The sequence below is a fragment of the Mesoplodon densirostris genome, chromosome 16 (assembly GCF_025265405.1).
Source record: "Mesoplodon densirostris isolate mMesDen1 chromosome 16, mMesDen1 primary haplotype, whole genome shotgun sequence".
NCBI classification, from domain to species: Eukaryota; Metazoa; Chordata; class Mammalia; order Artiodactyla; family Ziphiidae; genus Mesoplodon; species Mesoplodon densirostris.
In genome coordinates this window covers 12,534,185-12,561,822 of record NC_082676.1, presented here as the reverse complement: position 1 = coordinate 12,561,822, position 27,638 = coordinate 12,534,185, and the positions used below count along the sequence as shown (strand labels likewise).

General features: G+C 46.4%; 2 protein-coding genes across 14 annotated transcripts in view; one reads left to right on the top strand and one right to left on the bottom strand.

The window, feature by feature from the left end:
• The window catches only part of STAU1 (staufen double-stranded RNA binding protein 1), a 91,189-nt gene extending 85,946 nt beyond the window's left edge, over positions 1–5,243 (bottom strand). For 7 of the 13 annotated variants that reach the window (XM_060120183.1, XM_060120184.1, XM_060120186.1 and 4 more), the window contains exon 1: positions 5,138–5,242. The gene's annotated coding sequence lies outside the window, so the exon portion shown is untranslated. Of the gene's footprint in view, positions 1–5,137 lie in introns of all 13 variants that reach the window. The other 6 variants (XM_060120189.1, XM_060120195.1, XM_060120193.1 and 3 more) reach the window with 4 other exon arrangements.
• A 112-nt stretch (positions 5,244–5,355) lies between these two features.
• On the top strand, positions 5,356–25,185 carry DDX27 (DEAD-box helicase 27). The gene is made up of 21 exons (XM_060077998.1): positions 5,356–5,519; positions 7,535–7,681; positions 8,848–8,907; positions 9,186–9,351; positions 10,425–10,471; positions 10,589–10,675; positions 11,345–11,450; positions 12,898–13,071; positions 13,744–13,894; positions 16,321–16,420; positions 16,540–16,681; positions 17,593–17,746; positions 18,966–19,047; positions 19,160–19,337; positions 20,845–20,951; positions 21,158–21,260; positions 22,846–22,940; positions 23,036–23,159; positions 23,684–23,771; positions 24,847–24,921; positions 25,053–25,185. Exons 1-21 carry the CDS (start codon positions 5,427–5,429, stop codon positions 25,069–25,071), a joined length of 2,298 nt encoding a protein of 765 aa, XP_059933981.1. The 5' UTR covers positions 5,356–5,426; the 3' UTR covers positions 25,072–25,185.
• Positions 25,186–27,638: the final 2,453 nt, after the last annotated feature.

The window sequence follows — 27,638 nt, the reverse complement described above, 5'->3', positions numbered from 1 at the left end:
GTAATCATGAGAATTCCAGTTCCAGTTTGACAAATGCCCTGAGGCAGGAAGAATTCTCTCTCACACAGGGGTCAGTCTTTTGTTCTATTCACACCTTCAACTGATTGGATTAGGCTGCTTATGGAGGATAATCTCCTTTACTCAATCTAGTCATTTACCTTAATCTCACCCCAAAACACTCTCACAGAACCACCTAGAATGTTTGATCAGCTATCTGGACATCTTGTGGCCCAGTCAAGTTGACACATACAGTTAACCATCACAATGACCAATAAACAACTTTCTGGGATTGGATTAGCTGTCCGTCTTCAACTCAAAGCAGGAGCTTCCACCTCTTTCCCATTTTAGAAAACCTATAACCCAACATAAACATTAGGCCACACTCTTCTCACAACCCTGAAGCCACACACCTCTATTGCTTTCTCCTCTGTTTCTCTTCAGTTCAGCCTTTCTTGGTGGGCCTAAAATCCCACTGCCCCCTCTTGGTGAGTCCACAGCAGCAAAAAGCACAAAATACCAACCGTTTTCTTAATAACTTCCCCATATTTCAGACACAAAAATGGAATCTTACCATACATGTTGTTTTATAATCTGCTTTCTTACTGTATCTTAGATATTATTCTATGTTAGCATATATGGAGCTACAGTATTCCCTTGTAAAAATGTACCACAACTGAGTGAACTATTTCCTTATTGTTACACAGTAGGGTCATTTACAACTTTTTACCATTGTAAACGGTGTTTTGATATACATATTATTGTGTACACTTGTCTGAATATATATATATTATATATATACATATATGCGTTGGGACTTCGCTGCTGCACGCGGGCTTTCTCTAGTTGCGGCGAGCGGGGACTACTCTTCGTTGTGGTGCACGGGCTTCGCATTGTGGTGGCTTCTCTTGTTGCGGAGCATGGGCTCTAGGCTCGTGGGCTTCAATAGTTGTGGCACGAGGGCTCAGTAGTTGTGGCGCGTGGGCTCTAGAGTGCAGGCTCAGTAGTTGTGGCACACGAGCTTAGTTGCTCCGCGGCACGTGCAATCTTCCTGGACCAGGGCTCAAACCTGTGTCCCCTGCATTGGCAGGCGGATTCTTAACCACTGCACCACCAGGGAAGTCCTATACTAGTTATTTTAACAGAGAAAATTTAATGTAAAGAATTGTTTAAGACCCCCCAAATAGCCAACGCAATCTTGAGAAAGAAGAACAAAGTTGGATGCATCATGCTTCCTGGTTTTAAACTATATTACAAAGCTATAGTAATCAAACCAGTATGGTGTTCATATTTTAAAAAGACACATAGATCAATGGAACAGAATAGAGGGCCCAGAAATAAACCAACATATATATGGTCAATTAATTTACGACAATGGAGCCAAGAATATACAGTGGGGATGGGACAGTCTCTTCAATAAACAGTGTTGGGAAAACTGAACAGCAACATGCAGAAGAATGAAACTGGACCACTACCTCACACCATACACAAATATTAACTCAAAATGTATTAAAGGTTTGAATGTAAGACCTGAAACCATAAAACCTCTACAAGAAAACACAGGCAATAAGCTCTTTGACATCAGTCTTGGTGATGATTTTTTGATTTGACACTAAAAGCAAAGGCAATAAAAGCAAAAATAAACATGTGGGACTACATCAAACTAAAAAGCCTCTGCACAGCAAAGAAAAACATCAACAAAATGAAAAAGCAACCTACCAAATGTGAGAAAATATTTGCAAATCACATATCCGATAAGGGACTAATTAATATCCAAAATATATAGAGAACTCATACAATTCAATAGCAAAAACCCCAGAAAATCTGATTTAAAAAATGGGCAGCGGATCCGAATAGACATTTTTCCAGAGAAGACATACAGATGGCCAATGGTTAGATGAAAAGGTGTTCAACATCATTAATCATCAGGGAAATGCAAATCAAAACCAAAAGGTGAGATCACCTAACACCTGTTAAGAATGGCTATCATCAAGAAGGCAAGAAATAAGTGTTGCTGAAGATGTGGAGAAAAAGGAACGCTTATGCACTGTTGGTGGGAATGTAAATTAGTGCAGCCACTATGGAAAACAGTATGAAGATTCCTCAAAATATTAAAAATACAACTACCATATGATCCAGCAATTCCACTTCTGGGTATCTATCCAAAGGAAATGAAAACACTAACTCAAAACCGTATCTGAACCCCCCATATTCATAGCAGCATTATTAACAATAGCCAACACATGGAAGCAACCTAAGTGTCCATCAATGGGTGAATGGATAAAGAAAATGTGGTATTTATACATAATGAAATATTATTCAGCCATAAAAAAGAAGGAAATCTTGCCATATGCAACAACATGGATGGACCTTGAGGGCATAATGCTAAGTGAAATAAGTAGGACAGAGAAAGATAAATACCGTATTATCTTACTTATATGTGGAATCTAAAAAGAAAAAAGCAACCCCCACTGAAACTCATAGGTCAGAGAACAGTGGGTGGTTGCCAGAGGCGGGTGAAATGGGTGAAGGCAGTCAAAAGGTACAAATGTCCAGCTATAAAATAAGTCACGGAGATGTAACGTATAGCATGGTGACAACAGATAATAATACTGTATTGTGTATTTGAAAGTTGCTAAGAGAATAAATCTTTTTATTTTTATTTATTTATTCAGCCGCACTGTGAAAGCACCGAGTCCTAACCACTGGACCACCAGGGAATTCCCCATGTATTTTATATACAGAAGTGTGTATATGTTAATCCAAAACTCCTAATTATTCCCCCCGCCGTCACGTGGCTATTTTAATTAAAATAAAAACAGAAAATTCAATTCCTCAACTTGCTACATTACAAGTGCTCAATAGCCACTTGTGGCTAGTGGCCATCATATTGGATACCACAGATATAAAACATTTTCATGCTGCAAAAAGTTCCAATGGACAGTATTAATCTAACAATTGGCATTTATCTGATGTTTTGTAGTAAACAAAGTCTGTTCACCTCCATCTTTGTCTTTAATCCCATGTGATGCTGTCTTGGTTTTCTAAGAGCTCAAGGCAGTGTGACTCAAAATATGGACAGTGTGACTTAAACTGTAAACTGTTCATTACCTGCTCAGGACACTATAAATATAGAAATTGAGAATAAGCTTTCAGAAAGTTTTCTAGCAAGCTGATCTTGCCACACATTTTTACTGTATTTTACAGAAGTACCAGTTTGCAATGGATTGGTAATTTAAAATGCTGGTCCTTCAATATAGATTGTGCACTTGCAGGTACAAGTGCTCCAAGGTACAAGGATGACTTGGACATGGTTCCGGCCCTCCAGAGCTCAGGGAAGAAGACTGGAGGGAGCCAGAGTTGACATAAGGCCTATATGAATTGAGCAAACATTGACATATAGACTTGACAGACATCTGAAAATGATTCAAAAACACATAAGGACATTCATTCACTCATTTATTCATCTACTAATTACTGAATGCCTAGTATATACTAAGCACTAGGGATACAGCCGTGAACAGGATAGAAAGTGGAGTAATTGGAACACTCATATATTACTGATGTAAAAAAAGTATAGCCGCTGTGGAAAATATTTTGGTGGTTCCTCAAAAAGCTAAACACAGAATTACCATATGACACAGCAATTTCACTCCTAGGTATACACCTGAAAGAACTGAAAATAGGGACTCAAATAGATCCTCATATGCCAATGTTCATTGCAGCATTATTCACAATAGGCAAAAGGTGGAAACAACCCAAGTGTCTATTGACAGATGAATGGATAAACAAAACGTGGTATATCCATACAACAGAAGATTATTCAGCCATAATGAACTTGACACATGCTACAACATGGATGAACCTTGAAAACACTGTGCTAAGTATAATCAGCCAGACACAAAAGGACAAATATTGTATAATTCAACTTACATGAAATATTTAGAACATGCAAATTCATAGAGACATAAAGTAGGTTAGAGGTTTACCAGGACTGGGGAGAAACAAGAATTGGGAGTTAGCTATTCCTTAATGGTTACAAGGCTTTGCCTTAAGCTCATGAAAAAGTTTTGGAAACACATAGCAGTGATGGTTGCACAACACTCTAAATATAATTAATGCCAATGAATTGTACACTTAAAAATAGTTTAAAAAAAAGTTAAAATAGCACACAAAAAAAGACAACTGAACCTACTTTTATGACACAACTGCAACTCTGCTGCAAGTACAAAGTGTTAACACGGAAGGAGCAAACAGCTATGAAGGAGGATGGGTAGTCCACGAAGACTTCATGTAGCAGGTGGTGTTTAGGAAGTTAAGATTCAGTGAGATTGCCACAAGCAGAGAAGAGATGAAAACTTCCTGGTAAGCTGTGAGATCTACTTTCCTTAAGGACCCTGGAGCCACTGCCTCAGTTATAATCTTGGCTCTGTAATTAACTGGCTCTGTGACCCTGGGAACCTCTCTGCGCCTTAGTTTCTTTCTTTTTTTTTTTTTGCGGTACGCGGGCCTCTCAACTGTTGTGGCCTCTCCCGTTGCGGAACACAGGCTCCGGACGCGCAGGCTCAGCGGCCATGGCTCACGGGCCCAGCCGCTCCGCGGCATGTGGGATCCTCCCGGACCGGGGCACGAACCCGTGTCCCCTGCATTGGCAGGCGGACTCTCAACCACTGCACCACCAGGGAAGCCCCATCGCCTTAGTTTATTTATCTGTAAAATGGCGACAGAGTAATCATACCTTCTGCTAGGGTTGCCGTAAGGATTAAATTAGTTAATACATGTATAAGTGCTTAGATCAGTATCTGGCACAGAGTAAATGTTATATAAGTGTTAGCTATTCTTAATTTTTGGCCTCACAGCGGTGGCTTGAGGAATCTTAGTTCCCCGACCAGGGATCGAACCGGCGCCCTGGGCAGTGAAAGTGCAGAGTCCTAACCACTGGACCGCCAGGGAAGTCCCAGCTATTCTTATTTTTAACTTTTTTTTTTTATGAAAATAAATGTTTACTGTGGAAAAAAACCTAAGACGAAACTAAAAATCGCTTAAAATTCTACCACCCAGAGACAATCACTTCTAAGTGTTTGTTGTATTTTCTTCCACAATTTTTTTGTACATAAACATACGGAGCTCATCCACGCACCTCTTTAGACTTTCTCCTCCGCAACTCGCACGCGCCTCCAACCGTCGCACCGTTTTCTGAGCACCAAGAGAACGGATTTTAACACAAACGCCGTGCCTTGCCTTCGTCACACAAACCACGCCCCAGGTTGCCGCTCGCGCGCCGCGAGACTTTGAGAGAGGGGGCGGGCCAGGGCGGCCTCCAAGAGGAAGTGACGTAGGCACAAGCGCAGTGACGACGGGGAGGTCGCGAAAACAGGAGAGCCGCCTAGCATGCCGTGCTGGTTTCCGGAAGTGGCTGCTGCGACGACATGCTTGCGGAGCTGGGTTTAATCGGGACCATAGGCGAAGATGATGAGGTGCCGGTGGAGCCAGAGACTGACTCCGAAGACCAGGAGGAGGAGGTATGAGCCGATCGGGGTGGGAGCGCGGCGGCGGGCAGCCGATGTCCTTGACTGCTTCCCTTCCCCGTGGTGCCTCAGGTCCCTGCCCCCAAGGGCTCAGCATCCTCTGCCAGGCCGGCAAGTGTCCCTGGGTCTCACCCGGACCCCCAGATCTTCCTCAGTTTGCTGGCCACTAGCTTTTCCTCACCTCCGCGCCTGTGCTTGTGCTATTCTGTGTCGCCTTGGTGAACTCAGTACCCATTCACTGAACTGATATTTAATCCAGGCGCTGTGTCATAGAGATCCAGAGACAGAGTCAGTCCTGGTTCCTAGTCAAGGAGCCATGGTTATCCATGCGTTCATTAAGGCAGTATTCATTGACTATTTATATGTGCTACACCTAGTGTTAAGCATTCAGGACACAGCAGTGAACAAGAAGGGCAAGGAACACCGCTCTCCTGAAGCTTATGTTGTGGTGGGGAGTTAGAGACATTAAACAGCACGGCAGTTAAAAAGGGACCGGTATCATGAAAAGGTGCTCATCCTTTAAAGCTCCAGCTCAAGTGTTTTCCCCTCTGTGGCCTCATCTGCTTACTGACACCTCTGGTTTGGGCGTCCCTCGGCCTCTACAAATTCAGCTTTTCCAAAGCTGAACTCTGGTCTCCCTCACCCTCCCAACCTGCTTTATCTCAAGCCAGAAACCTTGGAGTTATCCAGCCTCTTTCCCCTCCAGTGTTCTGCAGGCTACCTCAGAAATCTCTCTTAAGCTTCTTCCCCCCTCAGTCCACACTGTTTCCACCCTAGTCCAGGACACACTGCCATCTTGTACCTGGATACCTACAATCCTAACATACCTGGTCTGTAACTGTTTCTCTTGTCGCCCCCCCCAAGTGTATTTTCCACTTAGTAGCCAGAATCTTTTTGTTTCTTGAATGGAAAACTATCACAGAAAAATTATCACTTATATGTGGAATCTAAAATACGACACAAATAAACATATCTACGGAACAAAAGCAGACTCACAAATATAGGGAAGAGACTTGTGGTTGCCAAGGGGGGGTGGGGGGAGGGAAAGACTGGGAGTGTGGGGTTAGCAGATGCAAACTATTATGTATAGGACGGATAAACAACAAGGTCCTACTGTATAGCACAGGGAACTATATTCAATACCCTGTGATAAACCATAATGGGAAAGAATATGAAGAAGAATATATAACTGAGTCACTTTGCTGTACAGCAGAAATTAAACACAACATTGTAAATCAACCATACTTCAATAAAAATTTTTTTTTAAATTGTCATAGAAAAGGACTGAAGGAAATATGGCAAATGATGCTAAACTTCAAGTTTAGCTTGAAGTGCTATACAATTACCGATTTAAACTAGGTACTGGAGAAGTGAGATATAATCATTACTAATAATAAAGTTTAGGGTCAGAGTTCTTATGAAATTGTTTAACTCAAGTAAGAAAAAAAAATCAGTATAGCACTTTTTAGTTCTCAGGGTTTTTTCTTCTGTTTATCCTCCTGCAGCCATAGTTCAGCCAGTTCTCCTTCCTTTCCCATTTCCAAATGTATGAGTTAAAAAAATTTCTGTTGTTGTTGTTATTTATTTCTAACTTAATTGAATTGTGGTCAGAGAACAGAGTCTGTATAATATTGATTTTTTTGAACTTATTGAAGATTTGCTTAAAAGGAATACTATGTGATCAGTTTTTGCAACTATTCCACGTGTGCTTAGAAAGAATGTACATGCTCTAGTGCAGTGTTCTCTATTTGTTCATTGGAATAAAGGTTATTAATTGTGCTGTCCAAATTTTCTACGGACTTACTCATTTTTTGTGTGTGCTTGATCTGTCAATTATTGAGATGTGTTAAACTCTCCCAGGACAATTGTAGATTATTCTACTTCTTGTCATCTGTCAGCTTTTGCCCTGTATATTTCTGTTCTCTTATTGGGTACCCTCATTTCCTCCTTCTTTTTCCAGTGTTCTTTCATCTCAGTCCCATAGTCATCCTGCTTCTCCCTCTTCCCAGGGGCCCATTGTGCTGGGCAGAAAGCAGAAAGCCTTGCAGAAGAACCGCAGTGCCGATTTCAACCCTGACTTTGTTTTCACTGAGAAGGAGGGGATGTACGATGGCAGCTGGGCCATGGCTGACGTCATGAGCCAGCTCAAGAAGAAGGTGAGACTGACACAGATAGGCAGTTCCAGGCCGTGGGCTGTTAGGGTTGGACAGTGGGCTTCAGGGTCCAATGGTTTAGGAATGCCAAATGTTACATATAAATTGCTTAAAAAATGGACATAGCTATGTTACCATCGTCTCTTTTCTAGGTATTCGATCCTTGTTTTGAGTATTAGAAAGAAACTATTTTTATGTTGTTTTGTAACAGAGAACAATCTAGCAGGCATCCTTGGTAGTGGTGTTCTTGAAGGCTTGACTCTGCCCCACAGATACTATCACTTTCTGTCACTTGCCAGGTGATCTCATGTGGCCTTTCTGTTTAGGGTCCCTGGTTCCCACACATCACAGCCAAAACTGCTATGAATGTCACTGTCATCTGCTTGTTTGCCAAGACCCTGTGCTTTTCTTTGAATCTGGTTAACAAGCTAGAAGGTGCTTAAAAGTTGTTTTCCATTTCACGGGCTTCCGAGGGAAATACTGCCTGCTCAGGGCAGTTTAATCCAGACCCTGCTGGTCCTTGTTCTGTTTCAAATAAAACAGCATTGCCTTTTCAAAGTCATCTTGAGCGGGTTTTTTTTTTTTCCTTTTCACGTGTACTTCATGTAGTTACCGACTTGGTCTTACAGCGCTTACATTCTAGCAGGGTAGAAAATGACTAGATAGACAATTAAGCCGTTCCTTATGGCTGTGGTAAGCGCTGTAGCGGTTCAGGGTGCTTTGAGCGTGTATCAAGGGGGCCTGCCATTACCTCACCTTTGGAAAGTTTTAGCAAGATCCAGCGTTACCTGAATTTGCTCGCCTTTCAACAGTTTGATAGGCTAAATTATGTCTGATGGGCAAGGGGAAGAGTTTTTCCAAGTAGCATTCAGATACAGTGTGACATCTCTTGGTAACTGTATCATTCTCAATAGTAAACTCCTTCTACAATGTGGGTGTTCTTACTGGTTCCAGGTAATTTGAAGTTTTTTCACAAAAAGACCATTTATTTAATGGTGTTTTGTTTGCTTGTTTGTTTTGTTGTGAATAATCTATGGATTGATTAACCTATCCAAGTACAGAGGAGCTTTTTCTATATTTGACATCTGAGACCCTACCTTAAGAAGCCCTTTGTTTTATCTCTTTCCCACACGTATGTTTCTTTTTCATCTCTTTATTTTTATCTGTAGAGGGCAGCCACGACATTAGATGAGAAGATTGAGAAAGTTCGAAAGAAAAGGAAAACAGAGGTGAGTAAGCAAAGCAGTTACTTCTCTTTGTAGGTGAGCCCTGAGCTTTACTTTCAGTGTGACCACACCGTTTCTCTTGGAGCCTAGGTTGCAGTACGGCTGGTGCAGGCAGGCTTTCTCTGTGTGTCTGTGGTTAATAGTCACTAAGAATCTGCATAGTTTTCTCCCAGGCCTGGGAGCATAATATTTTTCCCTTCCTTCCCTTCCCTTTCCCTTCACAGGTTCTGGATTTCCTGAAGTTTGTAGTCGCCTTGCTTTATTACAGTTTCTTTTCCTAGGATAAAGAAGCCAAGTCTGCGAAGTTGGAGAAGGAGAAAGAAGCAAAGGAGGGCTCTGAACCAGAGGAGCAGGAAGACTTTGAAGGGAAAGATGAGGAAGCCCCAGAAGATGAAGAATCAGAGACTGACTACTCGTCAGCTGATGAGAACATCCTCACCAAAGCAGGTAGGCGATACTGTCAGAAATGGGGACAGGAAATTGGAGTGTTCGCTTTTACTTTGTAGGTTATCCTATGCTCTTCTACACAGTTAAATTTAAGATCCCAGAGTCGACCTCCTTTCTTTTTTTTTTTTTTAATTTTTTTTTAAATTAATTACTTTATTTATTGGCTGCGTTGGGTCTTCATTGCTGTGCAGGGGCTTTCTCTAGTTGCGGTGAGCGGGGGCTGCTCTTCGTTGTGGTGCGTGGACTTCTCATTGCGGTGGCTTCTCTTGTTGCGGAACACAGGCCCTAGAGCATGTGGGCTTCAGTAGTTGCGGCGCGCAGGCTTGGTAGTTGTGGCATACAGGCTTAGCTGTTCAGTGGCATGTGGGATCTTCCCGGACCAGGGTTCGAACCCATGTCCCCTGCATTGGCAGGCAGATTCTTAACCACTGGGCCACCAGGGAAGTCTCGACTTCTTTTCTTTTAGCTTCTCTTTTTCCTTGGGATTTTGTTAGGGTTGTTGTACTCTGCAGTCAGAGTTCACTCTTTTTCTTTTTCCCTTTTTTTTTTTTTGGTCATGCCGCGAGGCTTGCGGGATCTTAGCTCCCCGAGCAAGGATCAAACCCAGGCACCAGCAGTGAAAGCACCAAGTCCTAGCCACTGGACCGCCAGGGAATTCCCATGTTCACTCTTTTCCTCATCTCCAGCCCCACACAGCTGTTGGCACTTCTATGACTCAAACTTATTTGGGGTGATAGGTCCCCCACCTCAGATGAGTCCAGCCACGTAGTAGGTGCTCCATTAATATTTCTTGCAGAAATGAGTGCTAAAGCATCCTTATATAGCACAGTGGTTGGGAGCCTTGTCTCTGGAACCTGCCAGGTTTGCTTCCTGTCTGACCTCAGGTGAGTGACTTACCTGCACGGCTGCACAGCCTCCTCTTCTGTGAGGCGACGCTGGTGACAGGAGCTCCCTCAGGTTGTTGCATGGATTCCGTGAGGTGTCCATCCACGTAATGCACTTAGGACAGTGTCTAGCAGACTGAGTGCTCAGGAAGCATGAGCCCTGGTTATCAGCTCTCTTTTTCTCCGTAGATACACTCAAAGTAAAGGAGCAGAAGAAGAAGAAGAAGAAAGGACAGGTGAGCGTGGGCTTGGACAGCAGTGTGCAGCTCGTTTTTACAACCTGAAAGAATTTTCAGGTCATTTAATTCCCTTTTTGCTGAATTCTCATTCTGTCTTTTGATTTTCTGATGTAGGAAGCAGGAGGATTTTTTGAAGATGCATCTCAGTACGATGAAAACCTCTCATTCCAGGACATGAACCTTTCCCGCCCTCTTCTGAAGGTAGTGGCTTCTGTTGTCAACCATGGGATTCTTGCAGTCGCCCCGTAACTGGGCTCGTGGCCTCCCTGAACTCTGTTGTCCACACAGCTGCCAGGGAACCCTCTTACACAAAGATTTCCATCTTGGCCTGTACGGCCCTGCCCCTTCTGGGCCCCTCTGATGATGCCTCTCAGCAGCCATTCTGCTCTGGCCACACTGGCCTCACTGGCCCTCACACAGGCCAGGCATCTTCTTCCTCAGGGCCTTTGTGCTTGCTATTCCCACTGCCTGGAAGATCGTTCCAGAAATCTGGCTGGGGTGCTCTTTGCCTCTTTCAGGATTCTCCTCAGTAGCGCCTGCTCCATGAGACCTTCCCCGACAGCCCTTCTGTAAATTGCACTCATCCCCTCCCCCTGCCCTTGCCAGCCCCCTTGACTGCTGTAGCTTTCTCCATAGCATTTATCTTCATATGACACGTGTTTGTTTTCGGCCTGTTTTTTCTACCAGATTCTAAGGGCAGGGTCGTTCCTTTTGTTTATTACTATATCCTCAGGGCCTAGAAAAGTGACACACAGTAGGTGGATTGAATGACTGGGAGGGATTGAAACCTGTTTGGAAACCTGCCTTGTTTGTTTTGTGCTGAGACTCCCCCTCCTCTCCTCTCTGACCCTATCTTTTCTTTCTCTTCAGGCCATCACAGCCATGGGCTTCAAGGAGCCCACACCGATCCAGAAGGCGTGCATACCTGTGGGTCTGCTGGGGAAGGACGTCTGTGCCTGTGCAGCCACTGGGACAGGTAAAAAGGACAAGGACTTGGGCGGGGCGAGGGAGAGGAGGAGGAGGAAGAAGGATGTGCCGCATAGAATAGGCTCTGGGTTGACTTACCAAAAGCCCACTTTGCTAAATATGCAAATATAAATTTTAATGTAATAACATTATATATTCTGTGTAGTAACTTCCCTTTTAAAAAATATGAATATATATTTTTCTGTTTTTTTAAAAATACTCTACTTTTTTTAAATAGGGTAGTCACAGGTTACAGGTTTCAGGTGGTCTGGTGAAGGTCATTTTTATTTAATCCTATCAGGGTGTCTCTGTGACCATGACCTCCTGTCACTCCCATGATAAGCCCCTGTCATAGGAGTAAAGATTTTATAAAAGGGATGTTTATCACAACATTGTGTATTAGTGCAGTTAATTATATAGTCATGTAATAGAATAGAATAGAAATAGTCATGTAATAAAATACGATGCAACCATTTAAAAAAAGTAGAGTACTTAAAGAAATAGGAAAATGTATGTTTTTTTAAAGGGAAGTTACTAAACAATATATAGTGTTATTGCATTAAAATTAATATTTTTGTATTTTTGTCCATTAAAAAAAAGATTGGTAATATAGATACTGTTTTGGTAATGCTTACCTCTGGTTGGCTGAACTGTGGGTGATTTTTATTGCTTTCTTTTTTTTTTTTTTTTTATTTCCCAGATTTTTTACATTGACCATGTGATTGATTGCTTGATTTTTTTTTTTTTTTTTTTTTTTTGTGGTACGCGGGCCTCTCACTGTTGCGGCTTCTCCCGCTGCGGAGCACAGGCTCCGCAGCCATGGCTTACGGGCCCAGCCACTCCACAGCATATGGGATCTTCCCGGACCGGGGCATGAACCCACGTCCCCTGCATCGACAGGCGGACTCTCAACCATGGCGCCACCAGGGAGTCCCAATTGATTGATTTTTTAAATTTATTTTATTTATTTATTTTTGGCTATGTTGGTTCTTCATTGCTGCGTGCGGGCTTTCTCCAGTTGCGGCGAGTGGGGGCTACTCTTTGTTGTGGCACACAGGTTTCTCACTGCGGTGGTTTCTCTTATTGCAGAGCACAGGCTCTAGCCATGAGGGCTTCAGTAGTTGTGGCACGTGGGCTCAGTAGTTGTGACTCGCGGGCTGTAGAGTGCAGGCTCAGTAGTTGTGGCACATGGGCTTAGTTGCTCCGCGGCATGTGGGATCTTCCCAGACCAGGGCTCGAACCTGTGTCCTCTGCATTGGCAGGTGGATTCTTAACCACTGTGCCACCAGGGAAGCCCTGACCATGTGATTTAAAACCAGAAAAAAAGTTTTATGAAAAATAAGTTGCTTCACTTCCCTCTGAGTAGATATGTAGGTTTTCTGTGTGCAGGTGAAAACCTGGACCCAGGAAGGACAGACGCTTCTCTCATTCTGCTTTCCTGCTGGCCTTCCCTCCAGGTAAAACTGCAGCTTTTGCCCTGCCCGTCTTGGAGCGTCTGATCTACAAACCCCGCCAGGCTCCAGTGACCCGTGTGCTGGTGCTGGTTCCCACCCGGGAACTGGGCATCCAGGTGCACTCCGTCACCAAGCAGCTGGCCCAGTTCTGCACCATCACCACCTGCCTGGCTGTGGGTGAGTGTCTGGCTGAGGGCTGGCTGCCTCTGAGAGAGTGTGGCGCGGTGGAGGGGGGACGTGCGCCACTGTCTGAGGGTGACGGGTGCAGGAAAGCCTTCATGTGAGTGAAACCACTTAAAAACCAGATGACGTTTTCACAGTAGATAGTGAGGGCGATGGGGAGGGGTTTGACTGAGGCTTCACCAGCCTTGCAAAATGAAACTTCAAAATTATGAAACAAAGTTTTTCTTGATACCGAACAAATTTAGGATGTAATTTTGTCTTGCATGAATAATGAATCAAATATTTATTGGGGCAGAATCTTTCTGATGATGTTATATGATGGTGTTATCTAACCTTCATTTTACCCTCCTTAGGCGGTAGGAAATTGTAGGTGATTTAGAAAGATTATCAGTTTCTCAGCTGCATCTCTCAGTTGGTGGATGGTTGAATTGTTGTATTCTGGAGTGGCTTTGTGTCATCATCGTTTTTGATTTTTGCACTTAGCACAATTGTAATTAAATCATCTGTCTCTCCCACCATATTGTAAAATCTGCGCAAGTGGGGCCTCTGTCAGTCTCATGCTCTGCCGTCTGCTCGGCATCTGCCGTGGGAGCTGGCAGGTAGCAGGGCTCAGTCCGTACTGGTGAGTGACTCAGCTGGCTGCCTGGCGGGCTTTTCTTTTCGCAGGCGGCCTGGACGTGAAGTCTCAGGAAGCAGCCCTCCGGGCAGCGCCCGACATCCTCATCGCCACCCCGGGCCGGCTCATCGATCACCTCCACAACTGCCCCTGCTTCCACCTGAGCAGCATCGAGGTGCTCATCCTGGACGAGGCTGACAGGTGCACCTGAAATGGTGGGGTCCCCAGGGCCACACCCCGCGGCGGGAACCTGCACTCTGCCTGGTCCTGCATGGCTCTGACCAGTTCAGCTGTCCATGTGTGAGCCTTTGTCCATCTTAGCCCAGATTATCCTGCTCTTTTTCTGTAATGTGATGGTTAACAGGGAAGGCAAGGTAAATGCTGGCTCCACCGCTTCCTGAGATTGGGAAACGTCTCAAAGCCAATCTTGTCTTGTTTGTAAGTGGGGGATAAGTACCCACCTCATGGTGTTGAGGATTCAAGGAGTAACGCCAGTAAAGTGCCAGTGCACAGGGAGGATTCAACCAACAGCCTCGCTTACTGTGATGCAGGCTCCCCCTCCTTCCCCCCTTCCTCCTCTGCCCTCGCTCCCTCTCTTCCTTCCTTTCTCTCATCCGTGTCCCATCTGCTCACCTCTTTCCTTCGTGACTCAACAGAATGAACTCTTAATGAACTGGACTGCTGTGGAGGTGGCAGGGTAAGGAGGCTGTTCAAGTTTACTCGCACACTGAAGCATCTCCAAACTAACCAGGTCCTTAACCAAGTTTCTCATCCTCTGTGCCCCTCTCCCGCTTCCCATCCCACTGAGCAACTCCATCCTTCTAGTTGTTCAGGCCATATTCTCAGTGCCATTCTTGTCTCCTCATTTTCTCACCCCGCCCAGGATATCCATTGGTAAATCCCATCCACACACTTCCACTTTGGGGCTTCTCTTCTGCATCGTCGTTCCCTCAGCTTGGAATGACCTCCTTTACCTCCTCAGGTTTCTGCTCCAGCTGTCACTTTGCTGGCCACTCTATAACAGTTCCTGGGACTTCCCTGGTGGCGCAGTGGTTAAGAATCCACCTGCCAATGCAGGGGACATGGGTTCGATCCCTGGTCCGGGAAGATCCCACGTGCCGCGGAGCAACTAAGCCCGTGCGCCACAACTACTGAGTCTGCACGCCACAACTACTGAAGCCCGTGTGCCTAGAGCCTGTGCCCTGCAACAAGAGAAGCCACCGCGATGAGAAGCCCACGCACCGCAATGAAGAGTAGCCACCATTCACTGCAACTAGAGAGAAAAGCCTGTGTGCAGCAACGAAGACCCAATGCAGCCCCCCAAAATAAATAAATGACATTTTTTTTAATGAAATATTTTTAAAAAAACAAACAAAAAACACAGTTCCTGCCTTCCCCCAACACCCCCGCCTCGTCCTTCCCTTCCTGCCTTATGTTCTCTGACGTGCTACACCTCCTTGACCTCCTGCATTGGTACCTGAATGCTCGTGTGGTGGCTGTGTCCCTCTTCTCCCCAGAACTTCCTGTTCGAGAAGGGCCGGCTTTGTGTTTGTGTTGCCTGCTGCCATGTCCCAGTGCCAGGGCCGTGTCTAGAATCTAGCAGGTGCACAGTAGGTGTTGAATAACTGGTCGACTCCGTCCCCCAAGCATTCTTGAGGCCTGAAGGAGGTAAAGGAGATCGTTCTAAGCCAAGGGAACATGATCTGATTTAGGTTTTAAATATCAAAAATATCAATGTCTCAAAAGACCAAGAAAGGCTGTGGAAGTTTCAGACTGAGACCAAAGAGACACAACAACTAAAGGTGATACCTGTCCCTCGACTGCAGCCTGAGCTGGGCGAGAAATACTGTAAAGGATTGGGTGGGTTGAAAAAATGGGAGTCACAGTAATCTCACAGATGACTATTACCTGCAAAGAGAAAGAGGTTCCTTTCCTAGTGGAGAGAGCTGGTAGACACCACTTCAACCAAGTGACCAAACTGCAATGCTGGAACAAACTGACCATCTGTCTCCGGATGGAGTGAGAGTGAGGTGCACGGCTGCCCCCCACCCCGCTCCCAGCAATGATTGTTGAATCCAGTCACTGGGGAATAATTAGACATATTCAGAGTGTGAAAAAGGATGAGAGAACTTTCTAGACTAAGGGAGACTAAAGAGATGTGACAACCAAGTACAACGTAGGAACTGTCATTCCTGGACTAAAAGCTATAGAATGACATTTTGGGGACAGTTAGGGAAAACTGAATATACATTGTACTTTACTTTAGATATCATTTGGACACTTGAATTTCTCAGGTGTGAAATGACATTGTGTTTATGTAGGAGAAAGTCACCGTTCTTAGGGAATGTGTGCTGAAATATTTAGGGGTCTGGTGTCATGATGTCTGCAACTTAATAGCATATGATTCAGCAAAAGAAAAAAGGCTAAGCAAATATGGGCAAATGATAATTCTTGGTGAATCTTGGAAAAAGGGTAAAATAACACTAATAAAATAAGTAAATAAATGAGCCTGAAACATAACCAATGACAGTATCGAAACATCACCTGTGCAGTGTTTTCTGTCCTTCATCGATACAGATGCAAGCTCAGCCCATTTCTCTTGGCTCCTCCCCTCCCCCGCTTGCCAGGATGCTGGACGAGTACTTCGAGGAGCAGATGAAGGAGATCATCCGAATGTGTTCCCACCACCGCCAGACCATGCTTTTCTCAGCCACGATGACGGATGAGGTGGGCTGTAGGGAACAGAGGGGCAGCGCAGAGGACCCCGGGCTGAGCTGGAGCACCGGCTTGCCTCCCTCCCTGCCTCCTGACAGGCTGGTCAGCATCCCTGCCTTTGTGCCTGGCAGGTGAAAGATCTGGCTTCTGTCTCCCTGAAGAATCCCATCCGGATATTTGTGAACAGCAACACGGACGTGGCCCCCTTCTTGCGGCAGGAGTTCATCCGGATCCGGCCAAACCGGGAAGGGGACCGGGAAGCCATCGTGGCAGGTGAAAGCCCGGGGTGGGACTGAGCAGGGAGGGCTGCTCAACCTCGCTGAGCTTCACACCGAAGTGTTGGTTTTTCCCCGGCGACTCCTCCATGCGGTCTCCCCTGCCCCGGTGTGTGGTACTGCTCTTCCTCTGCTCCGTGCTTTCACCACGAGTTCTTCCTCCCTTTCTTTCGTCGCTTCACCTCCCTTCCACCGTCCAGTCCTCTTCATGTCCTGCTGAACTCCTAGCCACTTCCCTCCAGCTGCCCCGCTCTGGCCCTTCGTCCAGGCCACTACTGTGTCACCTGGATTGCTGCAGCGGCCTCTGACCTGGCTGTCTGCTTCCACCCTGTCCTGTGGAAGTGCCTTCTCCATACTGCAGACCATTTAAAAGGATCATTTACAAACAAGCATTCGCTCCTGTTCCTTCGCTGTTTAAACCCTCTGGTGTCTTCCATTGCTCTTAGACTGAAATCAATGCTCCCTAGCGAGTCCTGTAAGACCCCTGGACCTGCCCCGGCCTGCCCGGAGCCCCCTGCCTGCCCGGAGCCCCCGGCCTTGGCGCCTTAGCTCATGGTGCTCCAGCCACACCCGCCTGCTTTCGCTTTCTCAAACCCCCCAAGCTTTTGCTCTTTCCTCTGCCTGGAATCTTCCCCCAAATCTTCTCGTGGATGAGACTGTCTTGTCATTCAGCCTAATGTCACCTCCTCAGGCCAGCCCTGAAGCTGCTGCATCTTCTCTTCATTCTCTCACGGCATTTACCGCCCTTGAGAATTGGGACTCGGCCTCTCCGTCTCTGCCCTGGAGTGGGAGCTCCGCAAGGCAGGGGCCTCACCTGCCACCCCCGAACCAGGCACAGCAGCCGCTTTGCAGGGGAGGAGGGAGGACGTGCTGGAGGCGGCCACCCGCTCACTCTTCTCTCCCTGGCAGCTCTGTTGATGAGAACTTTCACCGACCACGTGATGCTGTTCACCCAGACCAAGAAGCAGGCCCACCGCATGCACATCCTCCTGGGGCTGATGGGGCTGCAGGTGGGCGAGCTCCACGGCAACCTGTCACAGACGCAGCGGTTGGAGGCCCTCCGGTAAAGTTTCGGGGGCTGAGGCTCCCACCCATCCTTCAGAGAGGGCTCTCTTCATTCCAAAGTCACAAAGTACCATCCAGAGGTCATGTTTGAGTGATACCAGGGGATACAGTACAGTTCCCCACTTCAAAAATTTTAGCTTAACCATTCTAAGGTCATGTCTTAGATATATCCAGAACTTTGACTTTGTAGAAAATGATACTCTTGCCCCAGGATTTGAGCGTGGGAGCTGCTGAGCGGGATCACAGCAGGAAATTGACTTGGGATGATGCAGCACACATTCGGATCTCTGCAGCCTTTCCAGAGCAGGGGACATACCCAGGTCTGCTAGAATGAGATCCTGAAGCAAATTCATTCGTATTTCTTGAGCACTTACTTTGCCAGGCCCTGTGCTTTTCCATGTGATTTCTTGTTTAACTCTCGCAGAATCGAGTCAGCTTGGTAGGCAAGGAGGAACCCTTTAGGACTCTCCACTGATCCTTATTCACACAGGCAGCTGAGAGTTTTCTCTTTTTTTTTTTTTTTTGTGGTCGGACCCGCAGGCCCAGCAGCCATGGCTCACGGGCCCAGCCGCTCCGCGGCATGTGGGATTTTCCCGGACCAGAGCACGAACCCATGTCCCCTGCATCAGCAGGCGGACTCTCAACCACTGCGCCACCGGGGAAGCTCCTGAGAGTTGTTTCTTTTTTTTTTTTTGCTGTACGCGGGCCTCTCACTGCTGTGGCCTCTCCCGTTGCGGAGCACAGGCTCCGGACACACAGGCCCCGCGGCCATGGCTCGCGGGCCCAGCCGCTCCGTGGCATGTGGGACCCTCCGGGATCGGGGCACGAACCCGCGTCCCCTGCATCGGCAGGTGGACTCTCAACCACTGCGCCACCAGGGAGGCCCTGAGAGTTGTTTCTTAAAGGCTGTTTTGAATGCTGAGGCACTTGCCTCTGCTCCGTGTTATAGTCTAGCTCTGTGGTTCCCCAAGCTTCTCTATTTATGGGAGTTGCTGTTTAAAGTGGTATACACAAAACCACATTTCCTCTATGTTGTGGGATGTTTGGGGGGCATGTAAGTGTCATTAGGCTGACATTTAGGATCTATCTCCACTGTGATGGTCTGTACTCCGCTGCTTGACCCCAGAAGGGTTTGTGTTCTCTTCGCTGGCTCAGGCTTCTGCAGAGTATTGACTGGGGTCAGGTATTCAGAGGAACATGTTTATGGCTGTTTCCAGGCGCTTTAAGGATGAACAGATTGACATCCTCGTGGCCACAGATGTAGCAGCCCGTGGACTTGACATCGATGGGGTCAAAACGGTGAGCGGGCCCCATCTCCCTTGAGTTTTTGCTGGGAGTCCTTTGGCCTCCTCACGTCCCCCTCTCCCCGCCGACTCCCAGGTCTGACTGATGCTTCACTTTGGCCTTCCAGGTCATCAACTTCACGATGCCCAACACCATCAAGCATTATGTCCACCGGGTGGGGCGAACAGCTCGTGCCGGCCGGGCCGGGCGCTCGGTCTCTCTGGTGGGAGAGGAGGAGCGGAAGATGCTGAAGGAGATCGTGAAGGCCGCCAAGGCCCCCGTGAAGGCCCGGACGCCGCCCCAGGGTGAGCAGGCGTCAGTGCCGCGGCTCAGGGCAGTTCGGATGGGTCGGGGAGCATCCTAGCTCAGACCCCGAAGGACGGGGCAGCGGGCAGAGGGTAATGGGTGAGAGCGGGCGCTTTGCAGTTAGGAGCCAGATTTGAATCCCAGCTCTGCCACTTCCTTGCTGAGGGCCCCCGGGCAGGTCTCCCCTTGCCTCTCTGGGCTTCATTCTCTGTGTGTGTGAAAGGGACTGAGGAGAGACTTGTGCCCCAAGTGCTTAGTCTTAGGTATTCGCCAGCCTTTGGGAAGAGAAGGCCTCTTCTTAAGGCACCACCCCCACCACCCCCTTCCCCACTTCCTCTTGGTGGGGGCCCAGGATGGGAAGGAGGTCAGTACTTATTCTTTTTGTATATCTTTCATTCCTTTTTTACTCATCTGTAGTGGTCATATAAAGCACATCGTTAAAAAAAATTTTTTTTTAAGTTACAAAAGTAATATGTATTCAGTGTTGGAAAAAAGTAAATCAAATAAGAGTAAAAATGTAGTTGTACGTGAAAGAGCTCACCACTCATAGCATTTAGATACACATCTCTTCAAGACCTTTTTTTCCATTCATAGGTCTTTTTTTTTTCCTTTCATTTAAAAAATTTTCATTTAATTCATTCAATCTATTGCTATTTATTATATTCTAAGTATTGGGGATACAGCAGGAAACAAAACAGCTGACACTGTTGGGAAAAAAACACAATAAATAACCTAATTGTAGGTGTGATTGAGAATGACAGGAGAAGTGCCTACTTTAGAAAAGCTGCTGAGAAAAGGCCTCTGACAGATGGCATTTGAGCCGAGTCCCAGATGACAAGAATGAGATGGCTGTGGGTGGTCTGGGGACAGAGTGTGCCAAGCAGGGAAAACCAGGGCAAAGCCTCAGAGACAGGAACACACTTGATGTGGGAGTAGAAGACAGGGAGGGCCAGAGGCCCGAGGCCTGTGAGCAAGGGGTAGGCAGAGGTCAGAGAGGTAGGCAGGGGCCACGCTGAGGAGTTTGGAATTTATTCCACGAGCATCAGGAAGCCTTTGGGGAGGTGTTAAGCAGAGCAGCCACACATAAAAAAAAAAAACAGTTTTCTGTGTCACTAAATACCCACCTGAGGGCTTCCCTGGTAGCGCAGTGGTTAAGAATCTGCCTGCCAATGCAGGGGACACGGGTTCGAGCCCTGGTCAGGGAAGACCCCACATGCCGCAGAGCAACTAAGCTCATGCGCCACAACTACTGAGCCTGTGCTCTAGAGCCCGCGAGCGACAACTACTGAGGCCACATGCCAGGACTACTGAAGCCTGTGCGCCTAGAACCCGTGCTCCGCAGCAAGAGAAGCCACCACAATGAGAAGCCCACGCGCAGCAACGAAGACCCAACACAGCCAAAAATAAATGAATTAATTAAAAAAAAAATAGCCATCTGTGTTGTTTGCATCAGCTACACCATATTCATCCTTATTTTTTAAATCTTTTTCATTCTTTTCCCCTGAGATGTCATCCTCAAATTCCGGGACAAGATTGAGAAAATGGAGAAGGATGTGTATGCAGTTCTGCAGTTAGAGGCTGAAGAAAAAGAGATGCAAAAGTCAGAAGCCCAGGTGAGGCTGTGAGGAACGCTCTGGTCCATATGCTGCTTAGTAAGCAGACTGCATGGGCCCCGGCTGGTCTGCCTTCTGATATGCTGTGTCTGCCAAACGTATCATCAGAGCCCCAAGTATTTACAGGCAGTGGCTTCCTGCAGCCGCCATCTTCTGTATTATCAGATGTAGGTTTCATGGCAGGCATCCTTTTGCTGTCCCCACAGATCAACACAGCACAGCGGCTCCTGGAGAAAGGGAAGGGGGCACCAAACCCTGAACCTGAAAGGAGCTGGTTCCAGACCAAAGAAGAGAGGAAGAAGGAAAAAAGTATGTTGGGGAGGTTCCTCAAAAAGCTAAACATAGAATTACCATCAGGCCCAGCAATTCCACTCCTAGGTCTATACCCCAAAGAACAGAAAGCAGGGACTCAAACAAATACTTGTATGCCAGTGTTCATTGAAGCATTATTCACAATAGCCAAAGGGTGGAAACAACCATGTCCATCAGCAGATGAATGGATACACAGAATGTGGTAGGTACATACAATGGGATATTAATTCAGCCATAATGAAGTTCTGGTACATGCCATAAGGATGAACCTTGGAAACATGCTAAGTGAAATAATCCAGACAAAGGGACAAATCTTTATGATTCCATTTATATGAGGTACCTAGATAGGCAAATACATAGACACAGAAAGTAGACTAGAGATTACCAGGAGCCGTGGGGAAGGAGTTGTTACCTAATGGTAATAGAGCTTCTGTTTGGGATGATGAAAAAGTTTTAGAAACAGATCATGGTGATGATTGTACAATATTGTGAATGTCATTAATGCTATTGAATTGTACACTAATGAATGGGTAAAATGGCAAACTTTATGTTATACATATTTTGCCACAATTTAAAAAAAGTAAGTCAGAAAGATATTTAGATATAGATCCCTTTTCTCTCCCTTTAAAAAATAAACAAACAAATTCACATTGTCTACACCTTGCTTTTTTCAATGAATTTTGTAGTTTGGAGATCATTTTAGACAGGCACATATATAGCTGCCTTTTCTTTTTTTCAGTGGCTATGTGGTCTTCCATCACATAGGTGGATTATAGTTTATTTTCATTAGTTCCCCACTGAGGGACATTGAGGTTGTTTCCAATCTTTTGCTATTATAAACCAGTGATGTAGTGGATAGCTATACAGATGCCCTTTCACAATTAAGCAAGCATATTTGACTTACAAGGTAAGTTCCAAAAAGTGAAACTGTAGGTCAGAGGCTATGTGTATTTATTATTTTGTTAGGGATGCAAAATTACCCTCCAAAGAGGTAGTACCAGCATTTAAGGAATACTATCTGTATTTGATGGGACAAAAACTTAAGGTGTATGTAAAGTTTCTGTGTTATAAATAGAGTTATAACTATATTGTGGGAAGGGCTGGGAAGTGTATTTTTCATAATACGAGGCAGATATATAATGAATGTCTCAAGTGGATTAATTAAGAAATAGTGGAACCAGCAGGTTATTTAGTGAGATGGAGGTAACCGCCAGGAGAGGAAGTGACTGCTGCTTTTCATTTTAAGCCCTTAAATATATCACTTTTAAATAGGTACACTTTTGGGTTTTTTGGGTTTTTTTTTGTTTTTTGCGGTACGCGGGCCTCTCACTGTTGTGGCCTCTCCCGTTGCGGAGCACAGGCTCCGGACACGCAGGCTCAGTGGCCATGGCTCACGGGCCTAGCCGCTCCGCAGCATGTGGGACCTTCCCGGACCGGGGCACGAACCCGCATCCCCTGCATCGGCAGGCGGACTCCCAACCACTGCGCCACCAGGGAAGCCCAAATATATACACTTATTGTAAGTTTAAAAAAAGATGTTATAAAATGGTACCTGAACTCTCACGCTCTCTTCTCATCTCAGTTGCCAAGGCTCTGCAGGAGTTTGACTTAGCCATAAGAGGAAAGAAGAAAAGGAAGAAGTTTATGAAGGATGTCAAGAAAAAGGGGGAGATGACAGTGAGTAGCCTCCCCTTTGGAGTTGGGTCCCTGCCTGGGGATGTGGGTCAAGGCTGCCAGGTCTGTTCCACACTTACATGTCATCCTCTCCCCAGGCAGATGAAAGGTCCCAGTTTGAAATCCTCAAGGCACAGATGTTTGCTGAGCGGCTGGCCAAGAGGAACCGCAGAGCCAAGCGGGCCCGAGCAATACCCGAGGAGGAGCCAGCGAGGGGCCCTGGTAGGCAGATGGGGAGCCTGAAGGAGCTGGTAGGAAGGTTCTGCCTGAAACCTGGGCTTGTGGTCAGGGACAAAAGGGGAGGGATGATGATAAGAGCCCACGCTTTTTGAGTAATGAGTATGTAGGTGTGTACAGCTGTCCTTTATTGGCTCCAAGGGATGAAGCGACCCTATGTTTAGTAGGATTTGAACTCAAGCCTTTCTGATTCTGGAGCCTAAATCCTTACCAGCTGCTGCTTGGAGGAGTGGGTCAGGGTAGAATGAGGGGAAGATGTTTTCAGCCCATTTTATGTTTAGGTAGTCCATTCCACCTTTGGACTCTGCAGGCATCCTTTGGAGTGGTTCTTCACACCTGGTACTTATGATTCCTTATCTCTTTTCTGCTGGCATCTGATGTCTTACTTCCATGTCAATAAAACATCAAGCCAGAGCATCCACTGAACTTGGAACCATTACCTTGAGCTTAAGGGGATTTAGGAGCTTGGGACAAAAAGGCCATATCTAACCCATTCTCTCTGTGCACAGCAAAGAAGCAAAAGCAGGCGAAGAAATCTGTATTTGATGAAGAACTCACCAACACAAGCAAGAAGGCCCTGAAACAGTATCGAGCTGGGTAGGGTTTTAAGTCATCATGGAGCTCTTGGTATTCTGATGAAAGCTATGAATCATCTCCCTCCTTCCTTCCCCACTCCCAATTCTCATATACCTACAGCTTTATAATGCAGGCATGCCTTGTTTTATTGTATTTTGCTTTATTGCACTTCGCTTTATTGCACTTCGCAGATATTGCAGTTTTTACAAATTGAAGGTTTGTGGCAACCCTGCATTGTCAGATGATGGTTAGCCTTTTTTTTAGCAATAGAGTATTTTTATTTTTTAAATTTTTATTTATTTATTTTCTGGCCACGCCACGCACTTGCAGGATCTTAGTTCCCTGACCAGGGATCGAACCCGGATCCCAGCAGTGAAAGTGCAGACTCCTAGCCACTGGACCGCCAGGGAGTTCCCAGCAATAGAGTATTTTTAAATTAAGATATGTGCATTGTTTTTCTTTTTAGATATAATGCTATTGCACACTTTATTAAGACACTAGAGTATAGTGTAAACGTAACCGTTACATGCACTGGGAAACCAAAAAATCCGTGTGACTTGCTTTATTGTGATACTCACTTTATTGCAGTGGTCTGGAGCCAAACCCTCAATATCTTTGAGGTCTGCCTGTATATAATTTCAAGGGCTCCTGTCTGCCCCCTCCCCCGCCAGCGCATCTGTGGATTCCCAGGGTGAGAGCAAGAGAAGTGTTAAGGCCCTCCTGCCTTGGAGGTGAAATAGCACATTTTTGGTTCAGAAATAGAGCTTTCTCTCAGGAGAGTGATAGAACCCCAAAGAAAGGATTCTGGTGTGCTCTTGGGAATGTGCTGTTCCTCCGCACATCCTCCGGGCTGGGGTAAACTAAGTTACGCAAGCAGTTTTATTATATACACAAGAAGAGCCTCTTCCAGTCGTATTTTAGTGCTGGGCCCTGACTTCCATAAACCCATATTATCAGGTGGAAGAACACAGACTTAGAACCTCAGGCCCTGAAAATGACCCATCTGTGGTGCTGCTGCTTTGTATGGGAGCTGGTAGGATGGGGGGTGAAACATTGCCTGCTTGTCCAACATTTTGCCATCTTCTCTCATTCACAGCCCCTCCTTTGAAGAAAGAAAACAATTGGGCTTGCCCCACCAGAGACGAGGAGGAAACTTTAAATCTAAATCCAGGTAATGTTTACAGTTCTGGAGGACCAGAGGCTATGAGTGGGGTTGGAGAGGAAAGCTTTCCTGGGAAAGGAGCTTCTCCTTCCTCTTTCTGGTCTTGGCGTTGGTCTTTACCCTGCTCATTTTCTTCATAGGTACAAGAGGAGGAAGTAGCCGTGGTGGCCTGAAGAAGTTCATGGGGCGGCTCTTAGATCCCTTCTTTGTGGGAAGTCATCCTGGTTTGGTCTCTCTTTTCTCTGTTTGTAAAAAAATTCTTTAAAACTTTAATACATCTTTGTCATTTGTACATTAAAGAAATGGAAAAGTTGGGGGGGGGGTGGTATATAGCTGTTTCCTAAGCATCCTTGTCAGCCAAGGCTCCTTTCTTGATTAGCTTTCACGTAAAGAAAATACTAGGGGGCTTCCCTGGTGGCGCAGTGGTTGAGAGTCCGCCTGCCAATGCATGGGACACAGGTTCGTGCCCTGGTCCGGGAAGATCCCATATGCCGCGGAGCGGCTAGGCCCGTGAGCCATGGCCGCTGAGCCTGCGCGTCCGGAGCCTGTGCTCCACAACGGGAGAGGCCACAACAGTGAGAGGCCCGTGTACCGCAAAAAAAATAAAAATAAAAAATAAAATAGGGGCTTCCCTGGTGGCGCAGTGGTTGAGAGTCCGCCTGCCGATGCAGGGGACACGGGTTCGTGCCCTGGTCCGGGAAGATCTCACATGCCGCGTAGCGGCTGGGCCCGTGAGCCGTGGCCGCTGAGCCTGCACGTCCGGAGCCTGTGCTCCGCAACGGGAGAGGCCACAAGAGTGAGAGGCCCGCGTACTGCAAAAATAAAATAAAATAAAATTTTAAAAAAATAAATAAATAAAAAATAAAATAAAATACTAGGGACTTCCCTGGTGGCGCAGTGGCTAAGAATCTGCCTGCCAGTGCAGGGGACACAGGTTCAGGCCCTGGTCCAGGAAGATCCCACATGCCGTGGAGCAACTAAGCCTGTGCGCCACAACTACTGAGCCTACGCTTTAGAACCCGCAAGCCACAACTACTGAGCCCGCATGCCACAACTACTGAAGCCCGCACGCCTAGAGCCCGTACGCCACAACAAGAGAAGCCACCACAATGAGAAGCCACATGCGACAACAAAGAGTAGCCCCCGCTCGCCGCAACTAGAGAAAGCCCGCACGCAGCAATGAAGACCCAACGCAGCCAAAAATAAATTAATTAATTAAGAAAATACCAGATGAAAGAGGTATTTCTGGGAGGCGGAAGAGGTATTTCTGGGAGGCTGAAGAGACCGGTCTCATTGTGTACCTTACCCTTCTGTCTCTTCCCTCCATAGCACAGTCTGCGTCATCTGCTAGCTTGGCACTGCCACATATACTTGGTATGCATCTCTGTGCTTGTAGAGGAGCTGGATGTGGAGTAAGGATATTCATGCTAGAAGTTCTGTCAATGTCCCAGAACAAAAAGCTGTCATTTATTGAGCACCAGCGTGCGCCAGACATTTCTGTGTACTGAGCACTGTTTCATTCAGTTCACTACAGCCCTATGAGGCAGATAAAGAAACAGAGGCTTAGAAAGATGGAGTAACTTTCCAAAATGTCACAGTTGGGAATTCAAGTTTTTGAAATCATGGTATATCTCAACCTGACTCTTTACTGTGGTGTGGAAGTGCTACTGGAGAGATGGAAGTTCAAAGGGGACAGAAAGGGTACCACATAGGGGCTTACCTGGTGGTCCAGTGGCTAAGACTCTGCGCTTCCACTGCAGGGGGCACAGGTTTGATCCCCAGCAGGGGAACTAAGATCCCGTATGCCATGCGGCGTGGCCAAAAAAACAAAAAACCCAGAAAGGGTACCAGATAAATTAGCTCTTTGTTGCACAAAAACAGGTTGTACCCTGTAGAATGGTGGTTCTCATCCTTTTCTGTATCACAGGTCCCTTTGACAATTAGATTGAAAGCCAGAGGACACTCCTTGGGAAAACTGTGATTGTAGTTTATGTCATATATAATTTCAAGCAGTACACAGACCTTTTTCCTTCAGCTCAAAAATTATTATCCAATAGCACATACCCTCAAGATTAGAGTATGTTTAACGCTATTCATTTAGGCTGTACCTAAATGTTGCCAACAGAGGGTTCCCGTTCAGTAAATAATGGCACACACACAAGATGGAGACCAGGGATTGACCCCGTGCCCCATGGGGTGGAAGCACGGAGTCTTAACCACTGGACCGCCAGGGCAGTCCCAGACTCACCGTTTGTTTTTTGCGGTACGCGGGCCTCTCACCGTTGTGGCCTCTCCCGTTGCGGAGCACAGGCTCCAGACGCGCAGGCTCAGCAGCCATGGCTCACGGGCCCAGCCACTCCGCGGCATGTGGGATCTTCCCGGACCGGGGCACGACCCCGTGTCCGCTGCATCGACAGGCGGACTCTCAATCACTGCGCCACCAGGGAAGCCCAGACTCACCGTTTTTACGTGCTTACAGAAAGATCCCCAAGCTAGATCGTTAGGCCAAGTGCAGAACTATGTACTTTTTTAAGGGTTAGATATTGCATATGCACAGATTGATCGATTTTCTCTGGGGAGGACTCATGAAACTGTTAATAGGAGTGCCTCTGGGGAAGGAAACTTCCAAGTATACCTTTTGGTACAGGTTGAAGAGTTTTCTTTTCACCAAGAGTAAAAATGACTTATCAGCCAAAAGAAAAAAACCCATACCACAGACACAGAAG

Excerpts from the sequence above, each read along its gene's own strand:
- DDX27 (XM_060077998.1), top strand. The coding sequence starts at position 5,427 with ATGCTTGCGGAGCTGGGTTTAATCGGGACCATAGGCGAAGATGATGAG. Across the intron at positions 7,682-8,847 it reads TGAGCCAGCTCAAGAAGAAG|AGGGCAGCCACGACATTAGA; the intron begins GTGAGACTGACA and ends TTTTATCTGTAG. Across the intron at positions 23,160-23,683 it reads GGAGCCAGCGAGGGGCCCTG|CAAAGAAGCAAAAGCAGGCG; the intron begins GTAGGCAGATGG and ends CTCTGTGCACAG.